The 27,102-nt window shown below is 39.6% G+C and overlaps 2 protein-coding genes across 7 annotated transcripts in view; one reads left to right on the forward strand and one right to left on the reverse strand.

Moving 5' to 3' along the window:
- The window catches only part of LOC129745325 (lysosomal acid phosphatase-like), a 30,029-nt gene extending 14,492 nt beyond the window's left edge, over positions 1-15,537 (forward strand). The window contains exons 2-5 of one of the 2 annotated variants that reach the window (XM_055738325.1): positions 3,291-3,524; positions 3,589-4,715; positions 14,065-14,304; positions 14,374-15,537. In XM_055738325.1, coding sequence (XP_055594300.1) covers positions 4,500-4,715; positions 14,065-14,304; positions 14,374-15,057 — 1,140 coding nt within the window. In that variant the 5' untranslated portion in view covers positions 3,291-3,524; positions 3,589-4,499 and the 3' untranslated portion in view covers positions 15,058-15,537. Of the gene's footprint in view, positions 1-3,290; positions 3,525-3,588; positions 4,716-14,064; positions 14,305-14,373 lie in introns of those variants that run through there. The other variant, XM_055738326.1, reaches the window with a different exon arrangement.
- The window catches only part of LOC129745322 (polypeptide N-acetylgalactosaminyltransferase 5), a 361,703-nt gene that overhangs the window by 62,153 nt on the left and 272,448 nt on the right, over positions 1-27,102 (reverse strand). For all 5 annotated transcript variants that reach the window (XM_055738319.1, XM_055738318.1, XM_055738323.1 and 2 more), the window contains exon 5: positions 15,137-15,425. In XM_055738319.1, the coding sequence (XP_055594294.1) occupies positions 15,137-15,425 (289 nt within the window). The remainder of the gene's footprint in view (positions 1-15,136; positions 15,426-27,102) is intronic.

Consider the following 27,102-nt stretch of genomic DNA (forward strand, 5'->3'; position numbering starts at 1 on the left):
TTGTGCAATATATATGCCCCATCCGGTACCATACACCGTACCCAAAGAGAACGCTTTTTTAATAGTACTGTCGCATACTATTTCCGTCACAGAACCGAGCACACAATATTTGGAGGAGACTTCAACTGTGTGATTCGGCAATGTGATACAACTGGCCAAAATACAAGCCCCGCTCTACAAACAACTATCCAGCAGTTACATCTACACGACATATGGATACAAATTCGCCCCCGAGACGGAGGGCACACATACATTGCCCACAACTCATCATCCAGACTTGATCGATTCTACATCAGTGGCAGCCTACGACCACACCTGCGATCAGCTGATGTTCACGTTTGCTGCTTCTCTGATCACAAAGCCCTTACCACCCGAATCTGCCTCCCCATTCCTACAACACCCATTAGCAATGGCTATTGGTCTCTACGTCCACACCTTCTCACAAACGAACATCTGGAGGAGCTACAAATCAGCTGGCAATTCTGGACGCGGCAAAGAAGACACTACACGTCATGGATGCAGTGGTGGTTGTCGTGCGCCAAACCGAAAATCAAATCTTTTTTTCGGTGGAAATCACGACTAGCTTTCGACGAATTTAACCAAACACATCAGCGGCTTTACTCGTTATTGCAACAGGCATATGATGCTTATTATCAAAACCCGGCGATGATACAACACATCAATAGACTCAAGGGTGAAATGCTCGCACACCAGCGAAATTTCACAAACTTTTTTGTACGAACCAACGAAACTTACATTGCGGGTGAATCACTCTCTGTCTTCCAGCTAGGGGAGAGAGTGAGGAAACGAACCACCATCGAAGTCATACGAGACGAACGGAATGTGCTGATCGACGATTCTAGATCCATCCAACAACACATGGTCCAATATTTTTCTTCACTATACGCCCGTGCCCCTGTCGCAGAAAATGATTCCTTCCGTTGCTCCCGAAAAGTGCCCCAAAACGACCCGATAAATGATGCATGCATGAGTGATATTACCTCCCTAGAAATATACAACGCCATAAAAACAAGTGCAGCTAAGAAGTCCCCCGGACCCGATGGGTTGCCCCAAGAGTTTTTCTTGCGAGCTTTCGATGTGATTCACAGAGAACTAAATTTGGTTCTTAACGAAGCCTTAACATCCGATTTCCCGTCAGAGTTTGTCGAAGGTGTGATTGTGCTGGTCAAAAAGCGAGATGGTGGCGACACGGCACACTCATATCGACCAATCAGCTTGTTAAATGTTGACTACAAACTGTTGTCACGTATATTGAAAATGAGACTTGAAAACGTGATCCGAACCCACGGTATACTTAGCGAAAACCAAAAATGCTCAAACTCAAACCGAAACATTTTTCAAGCCACACTTGCCATTAAAGATCGGATAGCTCAGCTGATCGCCACTAAGAGAAAAGCAAAGCTGATATCCTTCGACCTTGACCATGCGTTTGATCGCGTGGCCCACAGCTTTCTGTTCCGCACACTCTTGGACCTAGGAATAAATCAAGAGCTGGTAGCTCTTCTCACCAGGATAGCCGAAAATGCAACGTCCCGACTCATGGTGAATGGACACCTATCTACATCGTTCCCAATCCAACGGTCGGTGCGCCAAGGGGACCCACTGTCCATGCATCTTTTTGTGCTTTATCTTCATCCACTTCTCCAACATTTGGAAAGACTAAACGACACCAATTTGATTGTGGCTTACGCAGACGACATAAGTGCAATTGTCACAAGCGCAGACCAAATCAATAACATGAAAAATGTATTTGAAAGTTTTGCGCTAGTGTCAGGAGCTCGACTGAACGAGATGAAAACAATGTCTATGAATGTGGGTTTAATTGATAGAGAACCCATTCACGTGCCGTGGCTGAGATGCGAGAATAGTCTGAAAATCTTGGGTGTGCACTTTTTTAATTCGATACGCGAAATGACGAAAACAAATTGGGACAAAATAGTGTCCAGCGTAAGTAGGCAAATTTTTCTACACTCGTTGCGAGATATAACGATAATTCAAAAATGTATTTTACTAAACACTTACATTTGCTCCAAAATGTGGTACATCTCATCTATACTTGCTCCGTATAGCGTACATGTGGGCAAAATAACTGCCTTGATGGGCACTTTCATTTGGCGTGGACATTGCGCCCGAGTGCCGATCCAGCAGCTAGCTCTAAACAAAAATCAAGGAGGACTAAACCTTCATATTCCAGCAGTAAAAACGAAATCTCTCCTGATAAACCGCCACATTCGCGAAATCAACAGCATGCCCTACTTCAAAAGCTACATACAACAGGCTGGCCTTCCAAGCATAAACCACCCAACAAGTCTACCATGTTTAAAGGTGATTCTTGAAAACTTCCCAGGACTACCTGGTAACCTGAGACAAATTTGTAGCGCCAAAGAAATCGCAAATTACTTTGTTGCTCAAACCGAACACCCGAAAGTACAACGAGATCGACCTAACGAAAATTGGACACGCATTTGGAGGAATATTTCTTCGCCTGATTTGACTTCGAGCCAGCGTAGCCTTCTGTACATTTGGACCAACAACAAAATCTCGCACAGGCAAATCCTACACACAATGCAACGGACCGACGACGAGGCATGCGTGCACTGTGGCAGTCTAGTGGAAACAGTGGAACACAAATTTTTTTCCTGCCAGCGTGTGCAGGCTGGTTTCAACTTACTACAAAGAAGACTTGGAATCATCACTGGAGGACGACTACTCAGCAGCGGAGATCTGATGCGACCATCGCTTGATGGAATCAATAAGTGCAATAAGAAGAAAATCTTTAGCCTACTTTTGAATTATATAACTTTTATCAATGATTGTGATAATAATGTAGACTTGCAAGAATTGAATTTTTACCTAGATGTTGGATATGACTGAATAATGCACACGTATGTTACTGTTACTTAAACTTCTATGGCAAATAAACTAATTTAAAACCAAAAAAAAAAAATTGGGCAAATTGAATATTTTGTACTGAAAAATCAATATTTTTGTTTCTTCTGTGTAACCGAGCCTGCTGATGGTTTTTATGCCAATTTATAAATTCTTTAAAGGAAATTTTCCGCTAAACAACTTTGCCCAATACCGACCAAGTATAATGTGGCATAGACCTTTCCAAAATGAATAATATGATGGTGATAATTTTATTGTAAACTTTTTCGAAAAACTTCCTGACATGTAATAACACAAATCCAGTCTTGACATGCCTAGTTTGGGTTAACTTTCCCTATTTCAAACAGAAACAAATGCTTAAAACAATTGTGTTATTTCAGAAAGGAATCGAGCAGCTTTTCGCTCTGGGCCAGAACATGCGAAAACGGTACTATCATTTCATACCGAAGCACATCGGCGGCATGAAGCGCAAAATCTACGCAGTTAGCAGCTGCGCTCCCCGGTGCATCTTGAGTGCTCAGAGTTTTTTGACCGGATTCGTACAAACTTCTAACAGCTCTGCAGTCCTGAAGCAACCGGTGCCGCTGAACATTCTACTTCCGGAACAGGATAAGGTAAGTTTCGATATTTTTAGATGCATGGGGTTAAGTTTTTTGATTGAGTTTCTTATTTTTACAGTTGCTACTTCAGAACAAAACCTGCCCGAAGGATAAGCTTCAGCGCCAGGAGTTGCTGGTACATCCTACTCCGGAGTTCGAGCGTTGGGTCCGGGAAGGAAAAGTTCTGATGGATTATGTGTCTAAAAAGATTGGATCACCGATTGATCGATTTTATGATCTTGGTATCACTTTGGATACGCTGGAAACGTTACACGTTTTAGGATTGAAGCTACCCTCCTGGTCTGAGGGATTATTCCCACGAAAAGCTCGAACTTTCATGATGATGTTCATGAAATCATTCACAGGGACCCAGGAATTGAAACATATACGAGGTGGCTCATTGTTGGCTGAATTTGTAACGAGGATGAAAGACAAACGAGATGGTTTCGCTCGAAAAAATCAAAACATTATGATCTATTCGGGTCATGATCTAACTCAGGTTAGTCTGTTGAACAGCATGGAAATGAGAGAGCATCTAGTCAAGCGACCCGAATGTGGCTCAGCGATTGTGTTCGAACTTCACCAGAACAAAATGTTTCGGAATGATCTCGAAGTGAGGATGTATCGTTTTCGACAGCCCGCAGATAGAAATCCTATGAAAATGGTGATCCCTAATTGTCCAGCGCCCTGCTCTCTAAATCAATTTGAATCAGCTTTCAAACATTTGTTGCTATACGATTTTGAAGAAGCTTGTATGTCACTGTAACAGAATCGTGATAACATGTGCATCATTCAATACCGAAATGTAAATAAACACAGATGGTAAACAGTTGCAGACGCCCTGTCGGTTAACTTGTCAGCAGAAATTTCAGAAAATTCATTAATGATTCACTCAACCCAACAGCTTATCGGACAAATTGGTACACGTATTTAAGCTGTCTCCGGGTGCTGTCATAGTTTAGTCATATTGGTGGAAACGGATTAGTGAGCATGGTCAAGTTTGTGGTGTGTTTATTGTTCCTGAGTTTGACGTCGTCGGCGCCGTCATGGTGTGACGCTGCTTCATCATTCAGCAGTGGGTCGTTGCGGTCCCTCCAGATGGCAATCCTCATGTTCCGACATGGAGACCGAAGCCCGATAACGACTTATCCTACGGATCCACACAAGGATTACCCGTGGATCGGGGGCTATGTCGCATTGCAACCAGTAAGGATTTTAACTTAGAAAATAACTTGTGTTAGTTTATTGTGGACAGTTTACAAAAAAAAACTGTGTATTAGTTTATTTTAATACTTGAATACTTTAAATAGGAGTATGGAGGAACATGTATTGAATGTAGTCTAATTTAGGACGTTTAGACTTCTCAGTTAGTTGAAATATTATTAAAAACAGTACATTTACTCAATGTCCAATGTTTTGGTCCATGATAATGGCCATCATCAGAAAAATCCAATTATATTTGAACTGACTGAGAAGCCGAAACCCCCTAAATTAGCATACATATACACTTTGCAAGTCTCACAGTGGCAAAATACAATACGAAGAATTCATCTTCTACAAATTATGTGAAAAAGAAAAATTAAATAAGTTATTGCGAATGTCAACGTGTGATTCTTATAGTTCACAACTTGTTTTCAATATCAATTGTTTGTATGTAATTAAACAAAGGGATATTATCCAAAATAAAGAAAAGATTTTTCAGTTTAATTGATTCTGGAGTGTTATCTTAGTTTTTTTTTTATTAAATCAATTTTAACCTTCTTTGGATTATGTTTTATAGTTTTATAATAATCATTTCTAACAGCTTAAGTTTTTAATACACAAAGTTGTAAATTTATAAAAATTTTCTGTGAAACTATTATAATTTATCTTTTTTGTTATTTTTAAATATTTTATGCTACTTTTATTATTTTCTTATTGTTGACATGTTCTGTCAACATAATAAACACAATAACACATTTATGGTGTTTGTCTAAGGTAATGTAGTTAAAAAATCGGCCCATTTTTCGCGTAGTTTATGCGATAGTGATTAATGAAAAATAAATTTCGATTTCGAAATTGCCGAGAAGGTGCCTAAAAGTTGAATTTTGATAGATATTCTTTTGAGTCTATACGCTGCGAAACGATATCATTTACAAATGAAACCATTGCATATTCGCGGCGTTCTTTTAGAGTTTGAATGTCAATGAGCATTCAGCGTGCTTCATATGATGGAAGTGAAAATGATGTTCAACCTAATTTACGAAGGGCATATGGTAGAAATTGCTTTTGTACTGATTTTATTCTTTCTTCGTGTGAAATTGACAACGCCAATATTCCAGTAAAGACCTGCAATATTCCAGTAAAGACCTTACATAGGCAATGTATAGTGTTTTTATTGTGTATGGGTCTTGAAAATTAAAGCAAAAGCGCATAATAAAGCCCAGCATATTATTTGCTCTATGGATGATAGTATTGTAATGGTCTGTGAAAGTAAGTTTAGAGTCTGAGATAATTCCTAAATCCCTGACTCGTTCACATTTTTCTACATTCGGATCTCCTAATGTAATTGTGATGTTTGGTGTTGTTCTTTTTCTGCTAAATGAAATTAAATTGATTTTTTTACATTGAGCTTCAGAAGGTTTTTTATGCACCACAGGAAGAAAATGTAAATTTCATTCTGGAATATGCTGATGTCTTCTTAATTTCTTGTTTCCAAATAGAGCTTCATGTCGTCGGCATTAATGAGCATTTTGAGATTTTTGAGAATAAAGGAAATGTCTTTTACATAAAGTATGAAAAGTAGGGGTCCTAAATGAGATCCTTGCGGAACTCCTGAAGTGACTTGAATAGGGAGCGATTTCTTTCCATTGAAATTTATTATTTGTTGGTGATTCGTTAGGTATGATTCAAGCCATTTCCGGAGTTTATATTTTATTTCAAATTTTTGTAATTTGAAAAGAAGCATTGGTATGTCTATGCGATCAAATGCCTTACTTAAGTCTGTATAAAGAGCATCCACATGGTTGCCATTATTCATTGCATTCAATGAAAAGTCTATAAATTCAATTAAATTAGTTGAGTTCGGTTCTTAATTCGGGAAAATAATGTTTCGTTTATAATTGCTTGAAAAAGCTTGGGAATGCAAGACATGATGGCTATTCCGAAAGAATTTCGAATGTCAGACTTTCGACCAGATTTGAATATAGGCACTAAAAATGAACTTTTCCAAATTTGAGGAAAATTTCCTGATTCCAATGACATATTGAAAAGCCAAAACAATGGAGCTGTCATTGCCATTGCCAAACTTTTCATGAATACAGGAGGAATTTCGTCTGGTCCTGTACCTTTCGAAGCGTCTAGATCAGTGGTTTTCAAAGTGGTCCCTATCGCCCACTTGGGGGCGATGAGAGCTTCCAGGGGGGCGGTGAGCTCAATGTTGAAATTTGAGGGGCGTTGGAAAGGCTCAGGTGGGCAGTGAGGTCGTAATCCAAATTTACACAAATCACGAAACAACATAGATTTGGAATAACAACGATTAAGTTCCATGCAAAAAATGAAATTACGTTACAAAACTAGACATCAGGTTGAAGACTAAAATATTTATGATTTCACAAAGCTGCAAGAAAATTTTTTGCTCCAGTATCTCAATAATTATTTTTTAATGTAGCTAAAAGATTTTTTTTAAATTGTCACTGATTTTGTATACGCTCTACGTGTTGATCTTGTTTGGTAAGAATATTTTGGGTTATACTAAAACAAGAATAATTTTAGATGGCAATGCTTGATAATCTTTAAAATGTATTGTCTCCAAAAATCTGATAAACAGAAAATACCTTTGAAAAAAACTGTATTCAAAGTGGTTATCTGTGATTTAGTGATGGATTTTTTTAAAAAGAAATTGTGTAAGAATTATTTTAGATTAGAGAATTTTTATTTTAAGTTCTTAATTGTTCATCTCGATTAAAATCAATGCAAAAAACCAATTGTGCCATGGATAAACTTTTAATCTTTGTGGTTATCACGAACATTGCCTGGATTCAGTTATTAGAATCTTATTTAAACTTTAAGACCCGTGAATGCTGCATAACTTTGAACAGGACTCAAATTCAGATATCAAGAAGTAATACTATTTTCACGTTATTACGGCTTTACAGTATTTGTGTTCAATAATGTAATTAAGTTTTCAGCACTAATGCAAATTAATGGTAAATAGAAAATATTGTTTACCAAAATTTAAGATATATGATTTGATATCAAACTTATTAATCAGTTTAAGTAAGTGTCCAGGAAACTTTACATAGAATTAAGTATGGAGGTTTGAAGCAATATGAGGCCATTGGAACCAAATGGGTGTACGATAAGGTAGCCAGATTTGCCAAAACAAACTAAATAAAATCAAATTGTGTTTTGAAAGTTTTTATTTATGCTTCTAAAAAGAATTGTTTGAGCAAATTTTAAGGAAATAATCATGAAAAGTTTTTTGAATGCCTGAATAAAAACTTTATGACGAAAAAATTTTTTTCTCAAGTTTTTTTTTACTTGATGTTTTGTTAAGAAATTCCTAAGGTTTGAGAAAATTTACCTGGATATTATCCGGGTTTGTGGTCGACAATTTTGAATTGAAATGCCCGGATTTTGACAGGTTCTTAGATAAAATATCTCGGATTTGTCCGGCTCGGGTACGTACTAAAAGCGAATAAAAGCAAATTTCGAGAAAACACGCTTCTAATTTGTTGTGTTTGGTAATTTACCATATATTTTTCAAAAAAAAATGTAGTTTTCTTTCGAATAAAATAGTATGCAAATAAAATTCTAAAAATCTGAAAAATCATGAAATATAGTTCGAAATATAAGAATCGATTGACGTTATTAAATCAAAATCGACCATTTTCACACTAATAATGCCCTTTTGGCTCTGAGGGTCTCATATAAATTTGAATAAATTTTGAGTTAAGCCTTACAACAACATCAAGCCAAAAGCTAATGGCTTTTTAACTATCCCAATTTTCATTTTTTCAATAGATTTTCTGAAAATTTGCTCAGGGTGGCGTTGAGCTCAAAAATTCTGCAAAAGGGGGCGCTGAGTGAAAAAAGTTTGAAAACCACTGGTCTAGATTTTTAATCCTTGCAGAATATCCTGCACATGAACTTGATTAATGCTAATGTCCCTTGAGAATTCTGGGAAAAAATAAAAATAATCGCGATCACGATCTTCTTCATTAAATGTCGTATAAATTTCTTGAAAGAAATTTGCAAAAAGATTGCAAATTTGCTCCGAGTTACCACCGATATGTTCGTCAAGGTGCATTTTTGACGGAAAATTCCCAATTTTCAACTTTGTTTTGGACAAGTCTTTATTTCAAGTTCAGTTTTTGCATTGTATTCTTCAAGTGCATTGCTAATGGCCAAGTTCAGTTGATCGCATAAGTTCAAATACGATGCAAAATTTTCATAAGTATTGTGCTTTTTGTAAAATTTATGTGCTTTTTGTTTCCGATTCTTTAGGTTTATGATTTGTCTGTTGAACCAAACCAGGACTTTAAGAGTTTCGGTGACGTCTTCTTTTCTTCAATGTTTCATGTGATATAATTCCAAATAAATTTTGTAAAAGAAGTCAGCAGCAGTTTCGACATTTCCTTCATTCCTAAAAATTTCTTGCCCATTGACACTGTTTAATCTATTCTTAATGTTTTCATAATTTGCAGATTGGTATTCAAAGACTTCTTCATATTCGCAGTCGTTGGGTCTTTGATGTTCATGTATAAATATGGAATATTCAATTGCCGTATGAAAGCCTCGTTTTTCCATAAAGGGTTTTGCGCTTCAATTACGCAAAAATCTTCATAAATGTTTATTAGTAAAAGGTCCAAATAGCAGTTTTGCTGGTTTTTAATGTAATTAATTTGATTCAATCCCAAATTAGAAATTGTGTCAAAAATGAACTGCAAAGTTTCATTGTCCCCAACGACTGGGAGCAGTATGCTTTCATTTTCAGAGTCCTCGATGAAGTCAGCGTGGCGTTGATTGAAATCCCCATAGATATGAATTTTGACCTCAGCAGATAGATGGGATATAACCTCTTCTTCTGCAGTGATGAGGAATTTTTCATAAGTGTTTTTATGAGCATGGTCTGGTGAAAAATACACTGAGGCAAACACGTGTGTTTCACCTGCTATGTGTGCCTTCACCCATGCCTGCTCAAATTTATTGACTTTTTGGGTTGGAATTATTTCAGAATTAAAGCTATTAGAAATGGCTATAAGAACTCCGCCACCTGACTTCTTCTGAGACAAATGAAAATTTCTATCGTCTCTGAATACGTTATATGCACTTCCAAAAATTTCTTCACTGCGAACGCTTTCATCCCAGCTAGTCTCAGTTGCTAGAATGACTGAGAAGGACGAGCTTAGTACATTTTTATAAATATCTTTAATTTTGGCTGGGCTTTTCATACGATTGAAATTTTGACAATAAACCAAAATTTCAGTCGCACTCTGTCTTTCGGAAGAAGTTTTTGAATGTGCATCTGCTTCAAAAGTGTTTGTATCTAATTCTACTTATGTAAAAGGCGTCCTTATTTGCGAAAATTTGAAGGGAGAGTGTGATGGCAAAAAATAGTGATAGGAGTAAGCTAGTAGAAGCTTCTTTCTGATTTTTCAATTTTTAACTAATCTTGCGAACCCTCGAATGAAGAGTGTGACTTGTGGATGACAAAAATCGATGTTAGGAGTATGATAGTACGGGCCAATAACAATAGTAGTACCAACTAGAACAGGTGATGTCTGCCTACTTCTCGGATGGAAAGTTTGTCAATGTCGAAAATTGATGTGGGAAGTGTGCTATCAAGTATCAGAAAAGGGGTAGGCCCAATAGCGGCACATTATCCAAACAAGCGAGAAAATTGTGCCTATCTTTTTCTCAGATTTCATCATATACCTGAGCCGGAAAACCTTAAAAAGGATAAAAAATATTTAATATGGCATGAAGCATATCCATGTAGGAAAAAAAAACCAAGTGACCATGAAAATGTATCGACCCTCTTCCATTTGTCCAGAAATCAGTCTAGTGTAATGGTAATGGAGTAATGTTAATATAAAAAATTCAAAATTGAACCACTCCACTCCAACCCCCTCAATTTTAAAAATTTGATTTTTCTCAAAAAATTTCTTTTATTTTGTGAATATCGCAGAAACCGTAGAAGCAATAAATGAGTTGAGACCCTTATTTTAAAGATTAAATTATTATCAGTCGAATGTCATTATTAAATTCTGTGTACAGAATTGCAAGACCCAATATTTTTGTTTTTTTAAACATAAAATTAGAGTGTCCATTTCCCGGCCACTTTCTCGTTCCCGGGAATCGGGAAATCTGGTGGCCTGTTTCCCGGGAATTCCCGAGATCCCGGGAAATATTCAAAATATGTAAAATATATGCATTTAGATTCAAATATACATAGTTTATCGAACCTTTCGTGCATACAAACCTATAATTTTCAAAATATACACTTCATAATATTTTTAATCAAATAAATCGAACTGTTTTCAACAATGATAGATTAAAAACAGTTTAACGATCTCAAATAAAGAATTCGACCATGCAATTAGGGGTTGATATTTTTTTTTTTATTTGTTTGATCATTCTAACCATTTTTCGTTTTGCTGAACCCTTTACATATTTGCTCTTCATATGAAAAGAACGATGTTTATTCATTTTGAGGTTTTGAAGTTCATCTGGCTTTCAAAGCCCAAGGGAAACAAGTGCATAAATGTTACTTTCGAGAAAACACAATCTGTCTACCTGCTGTGCGATTTTTCATATATTTTTCGAACTGTTGTTGGTTTTCGTTTAATAAATACGACGTGAAATTACATATAATCTTTTTAAACTAATCTATTTGAATAAAAAAAATTGCACCAAACGGCTGCAAAATACATACTGCCCCAGGAATCGGAATATTTTCAATGAGTATTGTATGACTACATTTTCAAAAAGAACAATAAGAATGATTCCGGAGGCTTTCAGGCTTTTCCAGAGAAATAATTTCATACATGTCGGGAATTCCCGGGAATGAAACTACGATTCCCGGGAATCAGGAATTCCCGAACTTTTCTAATTCCCGGGAATTCCCGCCCAGCAAATCCCGGGACAGACACTCTACATAAAATGCGACTACCTCAAAATGCTTCAACTTTGTCGATTTTTAGTGATAGTTTTTTTCCGTTTGGATCTATCTGGTCACTCTATCCCCCTAAGCACCTCCATAATCACATAAACAGTATGTAAAGGGATGTCAGTCTATTATGGTGGCCAGAAAGAGGGTTTTAAATATAAAAATGATCGGTTGAAAAAGTGGTCTAATCTGTTTACTTTTTTATTTCTTAAGCTAAATTTCAGATAATTGAAATAAACATAGATTGTAATGAAACGGATAAAGATTTTTTTCCAAAATCAACCTAAATTCATGAATTTTAGTATAACTTTCAAAATCTGTTTAAAAACAATACCAATATTAGCTAAATTTGTTTGTGATTTTGAATTACTGCTCTGTACACTTCTGTTTTTTTTTCTTTATTTTAGGAGCCTTTTTTTCAGTGGAAGGTAAACATAGGTACAACAGGTACCTCTGAATCATAGCTTAACCGTACAGCAAATTCAGTTTTGGTTTTGTTTTTTTTACTGACTTTAGAAGTATGCTAGTACGGGTCACTAGCATAAGTACCATGTAGAACAGATGATGTCTGCCTAAATCTTGAGCGTGTCGATGTCTAAAATTGATGAGGGAATTGTGCTAACAACCTTAGCTGCCAGTGTAAGGACCGGTACACAAAAAGTGATTTGTCACGATATTTTGCAATTTATTGTATGAAAGGGTGTGGCTTGCTTATAACAAAAATCAATATTAGAAAGGCATTTGAACCTACTTTTAGTGAATGTTCAAATTAAAGGGTGATGCGGTCAAAATTTGGTCAAGGGAAAACGCGTGTAAATCGGTTTAATCGTTTATTTGTAAAATCAAATTAAATTATTTGTTCAAGTTTAATTATTATAAAATCCAGGATAAATATTCAGTTAGGCTTCCGCTTTTCCAAATCCGAATTGCCGGGCCTTACGCTTAACCCCTGCCATCAGATTTTGTGCAGCCACCTTGTCCACCTTCTTCGCCGCAGAAAGCCAGTTTGCCTTGAACTGCTGCTCGTTCTTAGCAGTTTTTTTTGGTCTTCTTTAGGTTCCGCTTGACAATAGCCCAGTATTTATCAATTGAGCGGAGCTCTGGCGTGTTGGGAGGGTTCTTGTCCTTGGGAACCACCTGCACGTTGTCGGCGGCGTATCACTCCATGGCCTTTTTACCGTAATGGCAAGATGCCAAATCTGGCCAAAACAGTACGGAACAACGGTGTTTCTTCAGGAAAGGCAGCAGACGTTTATTCAAACACTCTTTCTTGTAAATTTCTTGGTTGACAGTCCCGGAAGCTATGAAAATGCTGCTTTTCAAGCCACAGGTACAGATGGCTTGCCAAACCAGATATTTCTTCGCGAACTTTGACAGTTTCATGTGCTTGAAAATATCTGCTACCTTTCCCCTTCATTTTGCCGTATAAAACTCCTGTCCCGGAAGCTGCTTGTAGTCGGCTTTGACGTAGGTTTCGTCGTCCATTACCACGCAGTCAAACTTCGTCAGCATCGTCGTGTACCGGCAACTCTCTTTGTCGTCTCAGCGGCTTCCGGTTTTCGATTTCCCCCCGATCCAGACTTCCTGGCTGTCGACAATCGTTCCCCAAACACTTTAATTACATTTGTAACGATTGATTTGGCAACTTTTAGCGATTTTGCCAGCTTTGCGTGCGAGTAGCTCCGATTTTCGCGATGCGCGAGCAAAATTTTGATACGCTGCTCTTTTTCCTTGGACGGCATTTTGACAACTGAAGAGTGAATTCCAAAATCAAAATAGGAGCAACATTCTACATACACACACCTTCAAAATGAGGGGTGTTCAGGTTTTTTAAATGCAAAAATGAAAGAAATACGGCAAGTTGATATTGACCAAATTTTGACCGTATCACCCTTTATGGGAGGTGATCCAGCTCATCTTTATATATTAGAAGATATTCACAGCTTTTATTAAACTCAATAATGCTAGTTTTCGTATTCAAGCGATTGTAAAAAATAAAGGTTTTGATACTTATTCGGTCCATGTCGGAGATTTATACTGATTCAGAGTAACATATCAAAGACCACTCTCAACTGTTAGTCAAATTTTGCCATGATTCCTACTTTAATTAAAGAATCACTCTATTCATGATCTTCTTATAAACAACGCAGATTGAAACTCTGGAAGAGTATCGTAGACTATCCTGTCTTAATCTTTGTAGCTTTGAACGAAAAATTCGAAAAATTTATAATTATATTTGATTGAAATTCCTATTTTTAATAGAGAACTAAACATTTCTGCCAACCGTTTTTCAAACGATGTTTTAAACAAACTGTCAAATATTTGCTCACAAACTCCTAGATATTCACAACACCCTTCAATTCGAAAGACTTCAACAGTTTTCTATTAACTCTTCCCTCACAGAAAGGCATCCAGCATATGTACGAATTGGGCAAAAGCCTGCGCAGCCGGTATGGAATCCTGTTGCCTGACCATGGTATGTACACCAAAAACACAACCCTGGTGGTAAGCAGTGCATCTGAAAGATGCGTTTTATCCGCTCAAAGTTTGATGGCTTCGTTCTACCAACCACCGAAGAATGCGAATCTATCTATTGGATGGCAACCGGTTCCTTTGGAGGTCTTAAGTTTTGAAGACGATATAGTAAGTATCCAAAGGATAGCATTTCCTCTTTTAAGGTGATTTGCTAATCACATGTTACTGCACACACAGATCCTCGGACAACGTAGAAATTGCCCTAAACTGGACGCCGTCAGACAAGTGTTGTTGGAATCTCCGACAGCTGAATTTGCGGAATGGCATCGCAAAGGAATGGCATTGAAGGATTATATTTCGGAGCAAACTAATACCTCGATCCCTACATTTAATAGACTGTTTGAGATTTGTGATGCACTACAAATCCAGCACGAGAACGGCCTTTACCTTCCCCATTGGGCAGCTAAAATATTTCCGGAACAAGCATCAGAGTTCAGCCAAGGTTATCTATTGACATTTTCTGCAACAGACGAGCTGAAAAAAATTCGTGGTGGAGCCATACTGAAGGATCTTGTTGAAAAACTGAAAGCCAAGCGAGACGGAACTCTTTCGCCCAACAGATCCCTATTTTTCTACTCGGCTCATGATGCTGCACTATCAAATTTGTGCAACACCCTCGGTTTAGAGTCATTGGTTAAGAAACGAGCCGAATACGGAGCAACAGTTGTTTTCGAGCTGTATGAAACCTTGGGCAACGATATGGAGGTACGAATAATCTATTATCCAACAACATCTACTAAAGTTCCGGTGCAAATTGACATTCCCAACTGTGGAAAACCATGTTCTTTAACTAACTTTGAACGATCAGTGAAACATTGGTTGTTGAATGATTACGACGAGGCGTGCAAAATTTCTCAGTAGAATTAAAAATAAAACAAAAATACAAAAATCCTCAAATGAATACCTTGACCTCAAATCTAGTATAAGTAAATGTACTCACCTTGACGTGTTTGGCACCGAGTAACCGGGCCCGGATCAACCCGGAACGCTTTCCGGTTCGCAGCACGTAAGTGCTCACCGGCAACGTCCGCACGTAATCCTCCAGCTGCTGGCCCAGGTGTTCCCGCTCGCTGGCATCGTCCACCAGGATAATTTCCTTCAGCAGCGGCCGGGGCGATCGGTTAATCACGCTCCAGATCGTGCGCAGCAACGTGCTCCAGGCTTCGTTGTGGAACACGATCACAATCGAGGTGCTGGGCAGCTTGGCTGGGTAGTGTTTCTTTTTGCAGCTAAAAAAAGGTGGAAGAAAATGTAGAATTAGATCAGTGTTCACTAAGATAGATGTGCTGTTATTTATGAATGTTTGTAAAATTTATAAAATTTGATCGTGAAACAATGTTTACTGGAAAAATGTGTCAATGCATTTCTTTCTTTTACCTTCAAGGTACCAAAAATTGTTTGCTTTGTTTTTAAATATTTTTTTTTCCTTTTTAGAATGTTTATGCTAGAGAAAGTAGTTCTTCGATGATTAATTTTAAGCTTAGAGCTATTTTTGCTGATAAAGTGTTAACATGGAGTATTGTCTATCAACAGAAGAGTTTTGAAAGAACGACATCCGATCTTACAAAACTCGAACTTAACGCATCGGTTACGGGGTATGTTGCCTCTTCAAAAATGTTCATCGTAGAAAAAAGAGTCCAGAAATACTCCCTTCTTCAACGGAAAACATTCATTAAGTGTTAATTGAGACACATCTCGATTGGTGAAGCGGACCTCAACTCATTTAAAGGATAAGACAGATCTTGATTTGTTGAGTGTAAATAATAAGGAGGAGAGGTTTATTCCTTCTAAAGTGGACATGGCAAGAAACGGAATTGTTTTTCCATCTTCTTTGTTGGGAATCATCGGATCCATAGTATCATAGTATTGATTGGGACACGTATCAATGGATAAAGGACAACTGGAGGCGCTAAGCAGAGGGGTTTGACCTTGAATTGTTAAGAGAAAATGTCTGAACTTAAGTCGGTAAGGGGAAAACGAGGGGTTACAAATAAGTAAGAAACCTTAGGGTATATCTTTTCGAAAAGGACATTGTAAAGAGTGGATTATTCCAAAGCTAAGGGATACCAGTAAGTTGTCGGATTCATAGAACTAGTTTCATCAATGCTCTGGTTGAAGGAGAGCATTAGGAGGTGTCATCAGACCTTGAATCGTTGAGAGAGAATTTATTTATTTACATAGTATACCGTCTCACGACATAACTTGACGAACATAATTCCTAAAATTCACTCGGTCCATGGCAACCGTTCTCCAATTTCTCGGGCACTCCTACCGGATTCGTCCGGCATTCGCGCAACATGTCCCACCCAGCGTATCCGGCCAGCTTTCACCACCTTCTGGATACTGGGTTCGCCGTAGAGTCGCGCCGCCAAAGATGGTTCTTAACACTCGTCGCTCGAGTACCCCGAGTGTACGCAGGTCCTCCTCGAGCAATATCCATGTCTCGTGCCCGTAGAGAACAACCGGTCTAATGAGCGTCATATATAGGTTACACTTCGTGCGAGGGCTAAGTCTTCTCGAACGCAGTTGCTTGTGGAGTCCATAGTAGGCACGACTTCCGCTGATAATTCGCCTCCGGATCTCACGGCTGCACTGTGGTCCAAAAGGGCTAAAAGTGGAACTTTTTTCGTAGCGCCTCTGTCTTTCATCTTATCTCTTAAGTGTCTTCAGAACACTTGCTTCTTCAAACATGCTTCATAATTTGAAAGTATCAAAAGTTAGTCAAAGTCCACTATAAAAAAAATTGAAAATTCTAACTTTTTTATTTCAATAGATAGAGCTTTATTTGATACTACAAAGTTTATTGTTTATTGTTTATTGTTGCTTTTAAATCGTCTGACATAGTTGTCTTAATGATTAAACTTAATTTAAGGTTACAAAAATAAATAAATTGCTCGAGCGATGATTTTTCAACTATTATTTCTCAATTCATCTCTTAGATAAGATTCAATACGACGTTTAAAGGTTGTGGTACATACATTGAAGTCGAAAAGCGTATAAAATCGTAGGAAGCTAATTTTTGCAGACCGTAAAGGGTCGTTACTACCATACCGCGTACTTCTTGATTCGAGTGAAAGCCAGTCTCGATTTCGAAGAGCTCTTTCTGGAGCATAGATATTACAGCGAGATAGCAACCATGAACAGTCGATTTCATTTCGTAAAACCTTCGCCACGAACAGTGATTGGCCGATGACATGACGATCCGAGAGTGTGTGAAGACCCAGTAAAGCACAACGCTGGGCATACGGTGGCAGGTTTAGAGGATTCTCCCAAGGCAACTCCCGAAGAGCATATCGCACAAATCTTCTTTGAATAGCTTCAAAACGTGCAATCCATACAGCTTCAAATGGCCACCAAACAAGGCTTGCAGATTCTAATGTTGAACGAACCAAACAGCAGTATAGAGCTCGCAGGCAGGCAGGATCAGTAAATTCTTTGCTCATACGAATTATTAATCCCAGCATCCGGTTAGCTTTTTCAATAGTAGCAGAGTAGTGGTGCTTAAAAGTCATATGACTGTCTAAAATAACACCAAGATCCTTTATTCGGTCTACACGATGTAATTGTTCGCCAACAATATTATAATCGTACAAGAAAGGCTGTTTCCTGCGTCCAAATGTTATGATACAACACTTAGCAACACTCAAAACCAGAGAGTTGACAGCACACCAGTTCACTACTGTATCAAGGTATTGTTGTAATTCGTAGCAATCAGCAAGACTGTTTATGATCAGAAATATTTTCAGATCATCCGCATACATGAGTACTCCACATCCAGCAAGAAGCGTGTTTATATCATTGCAGAACAGCGTGAACAATAATGGTCCCAAATTACTACCTTGTGGTACCCCTGCAATCGGATTGAATTCTGTTGATTCAGTGGAGCCAATTCTGACTGCTAAATGACGGTTTGTTAGGTAGCTTCTGATCCATATACACAGTCTTTCCGAAAATCCTAAACGACGTAACTTTCTGAGCAAAATTTCGTGATTCACTGAATCAAACGCAGCTGTAATATCCGTATATATAGCATCAATTTGCTTTCCGCCATCAATATTGGATAAACATAATGAGGTAAACACTGTCAGGTTTGAGGTTACTGATCGTTTGGGAAAAAATCCATGCTGATTTTCAGAAATCCAATTCCGGCACGCTGAAAACATTACATCATTGACGATCCTCTCCAAAACCTTCGAGCAGGCAGCAAGCGACGTGACACCTCGATAATTACTCACATCCTGTTTGTCACCTTTTTTAAACACAGGGCTCATGAATGATCTTTTCCAGATGTCAGGAAATTTTTGTTGATCGAATGACTGATTAAATATGTGAGTTAGAGGCTTTACTAGTATGGCGCTACATCTTTTCAAAACGCACGAAGGTATTCCATCTTTTCCGGCTGAGGTAGAAAACTTCAAATTGTTGATAGCATCAAGAACCATTTCTTCAGTAATCGCGAAGATGTCGAGGTCTAACACATCTCTGGGTAACAGAGTGACGGCTGCATTGATTTGATCTGTACTTAACGAATGCATCGGAAAAACACTGGAAAAATGACTGGCAAAGAGGTTACATTTCTCAGCAGAAGATTTGGCAGTTCTGTCTTTCAAATGAAGCATCGCAGGTAGACCAGACTCCTTTCTTTTATTGTTAACAAACTTCCAGAACGTTTTTGGATTGCGGCGAAGCTTAGATTGCGTGCGATCCAAATAGCGACGGTAGCAAAAACGATTGTAGATCCGATATCTTCTGGTGGCATCATTTAATTTCATTTTGATCAACGGACAGCGGGAGCTACTAAACTGTCGTAACCATTTTGATCGAAGCCGTTTTAACCGTTTTAGTCGAATATTTGTCCAAGGAGGTCCAAAGTTGTAGAATACGTGAAAATATGAAACTTTGTTGAATACATCAAAACTCTATCTCTTTTCAGAGCAGAGTTATAAAAGTTTTGCTTTGGAAATTATTTAAAAGTAAGTTTTTTAAACTTAACTATAGTTAGATGAGGATTTACATGAACAAGATGTTCTGAACATTTGTTGAAGCATTCAAATCACACGTTTTGCACAAAATTTCAATATTCTACGACGTTTCCTAGCCAACTTATTGCAACTTTAAGTTTTATTTTTACTGAACTTCACGAGCGTTTATTGCAAAAACGTGCAAGTGGATTTTCAAAACAAATCAACCAAATGTAAATCCTCATCTAACTATAGTTAAGTTTAAAAAACTTACTTTTAAATAACTTCCAAAGCAAAACTTTTATAACTCTGCTCTGAAAAGAGATAGAGTTTTGATGTATTCAACAAAGTTTCATATTTTCACGTATTCTACAAATTTGTAGTATCAAGTAAAGCTCTATCTACTGAAATAAAAAAGTTAGAATTTTCAATTTTTTTATAGTGGACTTTGACTAACTTTTGATACTTTCAAATTATGAAGCATGTTTGAAGAAGCAAATGTTCTGAAGACACTTAAGAGATAAGATGAAAGACAGAGGCGCTACGAAAAAAGTTCCACTTTTAGCCCTTTTGGACCACAGTGGGCTGGTGTCATTGTCTGCGGTCGCCAGGGAGCCGAGATAGACAAAGTTTTCGACTATCTCCAGCTCGTCGCCGTCTATCGTGACCTTGTTATTACTGGACAAGCGGGTTCGGTCGGTCTCGGATCCGCAGGCCAACATGTACTTCGTCTTGGACGTATTAATCATCAACCCAATCCTTCCTGCTTCGCGTTTCAGTTTGCGGCAAGATCTCCTCCACCGCCGCAGATGATCTGCCGACTATATCAATGTCATCGGCAAAGCAGATAAGTTGACTGGATCTGTTGAAAATCGTGCCCCGCATTTCGCCCACCGCTCGTCGAATAACACCTTCTAGCGCCACGTTAAACATCATGCAGGATAGACCATCACCTTGTCGAAGCCCCCTGCGCGATTCGAATGAACTCGACAATTCACCCGAAATCCGCACACAGCACTGCGTTCCATCCATCGTCGCCTTGATCAGTCTGATCAGCTTCCCGGAAAAGCCGTTCTCGTCCATGATTTTCCATAGCTCGATACGGTCGATCGTGTCGTATGCGGCTTTGAAGTCGATGAATAGATGGTGCGTAGGGACTTGGTGTTCCCGGTATTTTTGGAGGATTTGCCGTAATGTGAATATCTGGTCCGTCGTAGACCGTCCCTCCATGAAGCCGGCCTGATGACTTCCCACAAATCTGTTTGCTTGTGGCGTTAGGCGGCGGAGTAGGATTCGGGACAACACTTTGTAGGCGGCATTGAGGACAGTGATCGCTCGGTAGTTCTCACAGTCCAATTTGTCGCCCTTCTTGTAGATGGGGCATATTACCCCCTCCTTCCACTCCTCCGGTAGCTGTTCTATGTCCCAGATCCGGACTATCAACCGGTGTAGGCAATCGGCCAACTTGCCCGGGCCCATTTTGATGAGTTCAGCTGCGATGCCATCCTTCCCAGCCGACTTGTTTCTATTCAGCTGGCGAATGCCTTCCTTAACTTCACTCATCGTTGGGAGTGGCTCCTCTACGTCGTTGGCTACGCCGGCGATGTACCTTCCCCCACCGTCTTGATCTCCTGCATGTGCGCCGTTCAGGTGTTCATCGAAGTGCTGCTTCCACCTTTTGATCACCTCACGATTGTCCGTCAGGACGCCCCCGTCCTTATCCCGGCACATTTCGGCTTGCGGCACGAAGCCTCTGTGGGATGCGTTGAGTTTCTGATAGAACTTTCGTGTTTGTTGGGAACGATGTAGCGCTCCAGCTCCTCGAGCTCCTCCTCCTCCAGGCGGCGCTTTTTCTCCTGGAAAATTCGGACTCGCTGCCTCTTCCGCTGTCGGTGATTTTCCACATTTCAACGGGTGCTTCTTTGCACTACTGCCGCCCGCGCGGCATTCTCTTCGTCCATCACCCTCCTACACTCCTCTTCGAACCAGTCGTTCCGTCGAGTTCGCTCCACATAACCGATGACGTTCTCCGCAGCACTGTCTGGCTGTCTTGATGGTATCCCAACAGTCCTCGAGAGGGGCTTCATCAATCTCGCCCTCTGCCGGCAGCGCTGCTTCAACCGATTGCGCGTAGTCTGCCGCGACCTCAGGTTGCTTCAGTCGCGCGATATTTAACCGAGGCGGGCGCCGGTTTCGTGTGTTGTTCACTACGGAGAGTTTTGGGCGCATCTTCACCATCACCAGATAGTGATCCGACTCGATGTTGGCGCCTCGACAGGATCTGACGTCGATGATGTCCGAGAAGTGCCGGCTGTCAATCAAAACGTGGTCGATCTGTGTTTCCGTTTGGTACGGTGATCTCCAGGTGTACTTGTGTGGGAGGCGGTGCTGGAAAAAGGTACTACGTACGGCCATTCGTTTGGAGGCGGCGAAATCAATAAGTCTCAGGCCGTTGAGAGAGGAGTCAAGACCTTTAGTCGCTAAAGTTTAAGGTCAAACCTTGAGTTTACGAAAGGTCATCAGTTAGTATATGCTGAGGGTTGACTTGTTCATGAGTATTATTGTAAAGCATTGTAGGCCCTAGGGCATGGTTCCGGCTGAGATTAGGATCTGAGGACCCTGTGAAATTTTAGACGTTAGCAATGTACATACATGTGAGCGCATATTATGAGTCGACCCTTATCTTTTTTATTATATAGTTGATAACCCAGATGGTAAATCCTTTTTACGGATTGCATTCCAAGGCACTGCGAGCCCCAGCATCCCCACAATTTGATACTCTGTGTCCATGGGTACAATTGGACGACTCATGATACAATGTTGCAAGTAACATTGTACCCGCTACGTCCACCTGGGGCCACTGATCTTTGTTCCCACCTTGAACTGTTTAACACACTTTTCTTCAATAGTGAGAGGTCTTTCGCTCTAAAGCGCTCCAAGGCAATACTCGTTTCCGAATCCAATTTTAGCAAACGACCTCATTTCAACACGACTCTATGCACAACCTTTCCTCTAACAAGTTGAGATCCGACATCTGATCGTGTTGAAAGAGGTCAACACTTTAGCACAACTACTAGCTTTGCGAATCCAGTCCAGGAAGTCCAAAAACAGAAAACGAGTTGGACGACATTTTTTCTAGTCGTACACGCGAGTCAGGGTACAAGACCTCCTGAACAACGTGAAAAACTCTGATTCCGATACGCGTATCAAACCCTGACACCCCCGGTACAAAACTGTGCCTCGTATGATACCTCTAGTGCCTGACACCTCTCTCTAGGTAGCCAACACTTTGCGCAACTACTCATTTAGCGAGTCGGTCCCGGAGGTCCCGATCGCACTCCCTCCGGTTACATCCGCAGTTTGGGGACATGACACCCGAACGCGTGTCGGACCCTCACCGCTCACACCCGAGTACTGGTATCTGGTACCCAGGTGTACCACTTCTTTCGCGCAGATTTGGCAGATCTGTCGACAACCTCTAGTGGGTTATTAGCCGTACATCTGCAATCGCCGAAACTTGTAGACACTTTTCCACCCTGGACAACGAGTGGACCACGACCACGGTAGAACTACCGGCCCAGAGCCGGTCGGCCCTTATCCAGGGTCTCAGGGACCCACACTGAGGGAGCCGGTCGCTCTTCATGCATTTGAACACAATTCGCGAAATGAATTCTTCACCCGGGCGAACAATTCATTGAAAATAAAAGAATAGCAGCCCCGAATTGATGGACATGATCACAGATGACCTTTAATAAGGTAGACTTGCTCGAGCGAACTTAAATTCATGAGATGATCATCGAAACGTTGTTCAACCCACAAGCTAGAAGAGTTGGAAACAAGGTGCTCATATGTGATCCGAAAAAAGAGATGGACTGTAGGTGTTGTCACCGCAATTTTGGTTGAATAACTCTCCATTCAGGGATACTAGCAGACTGCCACCTTCCCTCGAACGAAATTCCGTCGCCGCAATCGCAATCGGACCACTTCTTCGTCGGGATGCAATTGCGAAATAATAGTAGAATTCTTACGAGTTCGACCTTAAAGATCAATCTCAACTTTCTAAACGTCCAGTTCGTTTCGCAAGGTACAGAGAAGTCCCACGGTGTGCTAGTTCTGCAGACAAAAAATGTTTTTTCTAAATAGATCCTCGATTCCGAACTCATGGTTTTACAGGAGAGTTTGTAATGAGTATTGGCGTGTAATTTCTCTGCTACTAGGACGTGGCCGGCGCCGTTATTGATCATTTTCAAAGGGAGAGCATGAGTTTTGTGCATTGTAAATGAACTGCTAGTCCCAAGCACCATTCTTTTGGCCCTTGCACAAAGCTGATGGCCTCGATCAATCACGGAGTAGCAACCATTGGCGAGGTAGAACTTGTTCTGCTTAGCCACGCCAGCTATCATGGAATATGAAGTGCTTAAGATGAGCAAAGTCTAATCAATTATTTTATCTGAAATTTTAAATGAATGATCATATTTAAACACTTCAAGTTCAATGATTTAAAGTGGATATGAGTAGTCAACTAAGCTAAGCTAAGCTAAGCTAACTATTGGCGTGAAATTTCTCTGAATCTTCGAACAAACTTAAAAAAAACTATAAGTGATCAAGATCAAAGACCATATGTGTTGGTAAGTATAACTAGCTATAGGTTTGTATAATTTTTTGAACTCTACAAAAGATTATATGAAGCAAAAAGAGAAAGAAAAACAGAATTTGACTAAAATGCATTTGAACAAGCATTTTTATTGAATGTTTTCGAGAAAAGAAATAAAAAAGAAAGTGGGCTACAACAGAAACTTTTCGAATGACGACAGGGCGGACTTTCTCTTCAAAGAAAAAAAACTGCATTAAGTCCAAAACAAACTCAGGTAAGGCGTCGTACACAAATTACGTAACGCATGTAGGGGGGGAGGGGGGTTGAGTCTGCGTTACTTGCTGTTACATATGGGGGACGGGGGGTACTTGGTTCAGTTACGTAACAAATTAATGGAAAAAAACATAAAGAAAAGAATTGGATTTTTTTTGCGAGCAAATCTACGCACCCCTTGTTCGAAAGCGTCATTAGTGGTTAAGTATTTTGGAAAAAAAAAGTTTGATTCAGAAAAACCGTTTATGTGTTTGTAAGCGCACTGCGCGAATGAATCGAAGTGAGCTTTGCGGGTTTGTTCATTTTACTGTCATGTCATCGACTGCAGCTCATTCAGTGTTTATGTGCAGTGTAACTGACTGTGTGCAATTTGCTCAAATAGAAAGAAGTGAGTTTCATTGTTATAATATTATCGCGTTATTAATTGCATCTCATTCAATGTTAGTTTCCTGAAGACCGCAAAATGGATAAAAACGAACTGTTTCAACGCCTCTACAACACTACAGTTAAAGCCAATCCAGAGCCAGAGCGCAGCAAGAAGAAGTGTCTGGATGAGGCGGTGCTTATCTGGAACAAATCAAAAGAAAATCCGGTTACGCAGCAACAAGTGATTTCTGAACAACTCGCCGAAATTGGACCGATGCTGTTTTTTAATTTTTTTTTTCTTTTGATATTTTTCACTGCAGCATAAGAACGTTTCAGAATAAAAATGCATGAAATAAACTTTTGTAAGGTACACCGGGGTAAGTGTGGACGGGTTTTCGTATAGTTCAACTTTAAAAAATCATAAAAAAAATCAGCAGTGGAGCAATTTTGATAAATTGACGTTCAATGTGATGTAGAACATGTTTTTTACAAAAGCTGAAGAGATGAACTCGATAGAAGCAAAGCGAAAAAAGTTATCACGCAAATCGTTATGGACGGCTGGTGTCTTCACTCACCCCGCTTTATGGGGTAAGTGTGGACGGTAGATTTTCCCCTTGATTTCTCAGGAAATTTTCAAATAATTTGTGTTTTCTTGGTTGAATACGTTACTTTATTGCTCGAACCGTCCAAAATTTTGAAAAAAGTTCATGATACTATAATTATAGTGTGTAATTTATGTTACAACACACGAGATCCGATTTCATCAAAAACACAGAACAAATAAGTACTTTACTCAAATTTTCATGATCCGAATGCTTAATATAGCTAAATAATACAACTCATAAAGGATGAAGGACAGAAAATTGAAAAAATGTGTAAACATCAAGTCTTTTTAAAGCCGTCCACACTTACCCCAGATAGGGGTTGGAGACAAAATTTTAGTTTTTTGTAAATAAACTCTTTTTTTCTTAATTTTAACCGCTGTTTCTTTTCCTAACTGGTTGTTTGGAATGTAAGGATTGTTTCAATGTAGAGTTTTTCATCGAGAGCCAGCTAGTTTAGGAGAAATTTGCAATTGAAAAAGATGCACATCAACTCGACATCGTAGTTGAAAATAGAAAATTCCGAAAAAGTCGCTTAAACAACCGTTATTGGCTGAATCGTATCTTTTTCACAGTTATTGGATAGATTACAAGTAAATTGAACATTCTGCATCAAAAGTTTGAAAAAATAGTGCACAGTATTGTTTTTATAGCCATCGTCCACACTTACCCCGCGTCCACACTTACCCCGGTGTACCTTATACTTTTACTTTTAATTTCAAAATTGAATATGGGGGGGGGTGGTATTTTGCGTTACGTAACTATATAAGGGGGGTCTTATCAAACGTTACTTATTGTTACAAAGGGGGGGGGGGGAGGTGGTCTAAATTCTAGATTTTTTGCGTTACGTAATTTGTGTACGACGCCTAACTACTCTTATATTTACATCAGATTAGAAGATAACTTAGCAAGCGGCTGAAGCCTGGGCCTGAAGCCTTTAGATAGATCAAATAGGGCGATTGAAAGATCATCAGGACAAAATTATTTATATTGAAAAATCTTTGATTCGGGATCATTGGAAGGTTGTCGAGCTAGAGAAGGTCATCGAGTCAAAATCACTACTGAGAGGTTGTAAGACAGAAGCTACTTTAAGGTTGTCAGCCCAGAGCTTCTGGAAGGTTTTTAGACCAGTAGCCGTAAAAGTCGCCGAATCAGATCCATTTGAAGTTCGACGAGCAGATTGTCAGGCCAGAGGCATGACACGCCTTTTGAAGAATCGACAGCCACTGAGTGGTCACCTAACTGAGCCTCTAGAAGAACGTTGGACCAGGAGCCACTGGACGGTCGTTGGACCAGATCTTTTTGAAGGTCGTCAAGCCAGAACCCACGTTTGTCGGAACTAAGCCACAATAAGGTCATTAGAGAAGGAGGCATAGAACGTCATTGCGTCATAGCCACTGGGAGATTCCATACACTGCCACTGGAGGTCCGTCGGACCGTAGTTCCTGAAAGACCGTCGAACTTGATATCGATGAAAATCGTCGGACATGGTCCATAAGAATGTAGTCGAATCGAAGCCATGGCAGGCTGTCGGACTGGTTAGGCAGTCGGACAAAAATTTATCGGATCAAGAGCCATTCAGAGGTCAACGAGCAGGGGCCATTGGAAAATCGTTGGACCGAGGCCACTGGAAAATCGTCAGTTAAGAAGCTTTGAAGGTCTAGAGTTTCGAAAAGCCAAAGATTGTTTTCCGAGATTTTCGACCCAAAGCTCAGTCGGATTGAATCCAATAGGACGTCATAGAGTAAGAGTCACTGTTAAGTCGTGGAACTGGGGCTACAGAAGGTCGTCAAGCACGTTGCCAAGATCTCGTATCACGGAAAACATAAGCATTTGTTGGATCGGTGCTAAGTCAAGCCGCTGGAATGGACCCACTGGATGATGGTCAGACCAGGAACTATTGAAGGTTTTCTGACAGGAGACATGGAATGTCATTGGGCCACACAAAATGCGTCGAGTCGAAGGAAGTTGTTTGTACATAGCGGGCCAGAAGCAAGTATCTACATATATGAAAGCAACAAAAATGATCCAATGGATCCATTCACGTTGAGAAAGACAACTCCACCGAATGTATTTATGTATTTGAAGAATGGGAGATGCGTGGCATTTG

The sequence above is a fragment of the Uranotaenia lowii genome, chromosome 2 (genome assembly GCF_029784155.1).
Source record: "Uranotaenia lowii strain MFRU-FL chromosome 2, ASM2978415v1, whole genome shotgun sequence".
Taxonomy (NCBI): Eukaryota; Metazoa; Arthropoda; class Insecta; order Diptera; family Culicidae; genus Uranotaenia; species Uranotaenia lowii.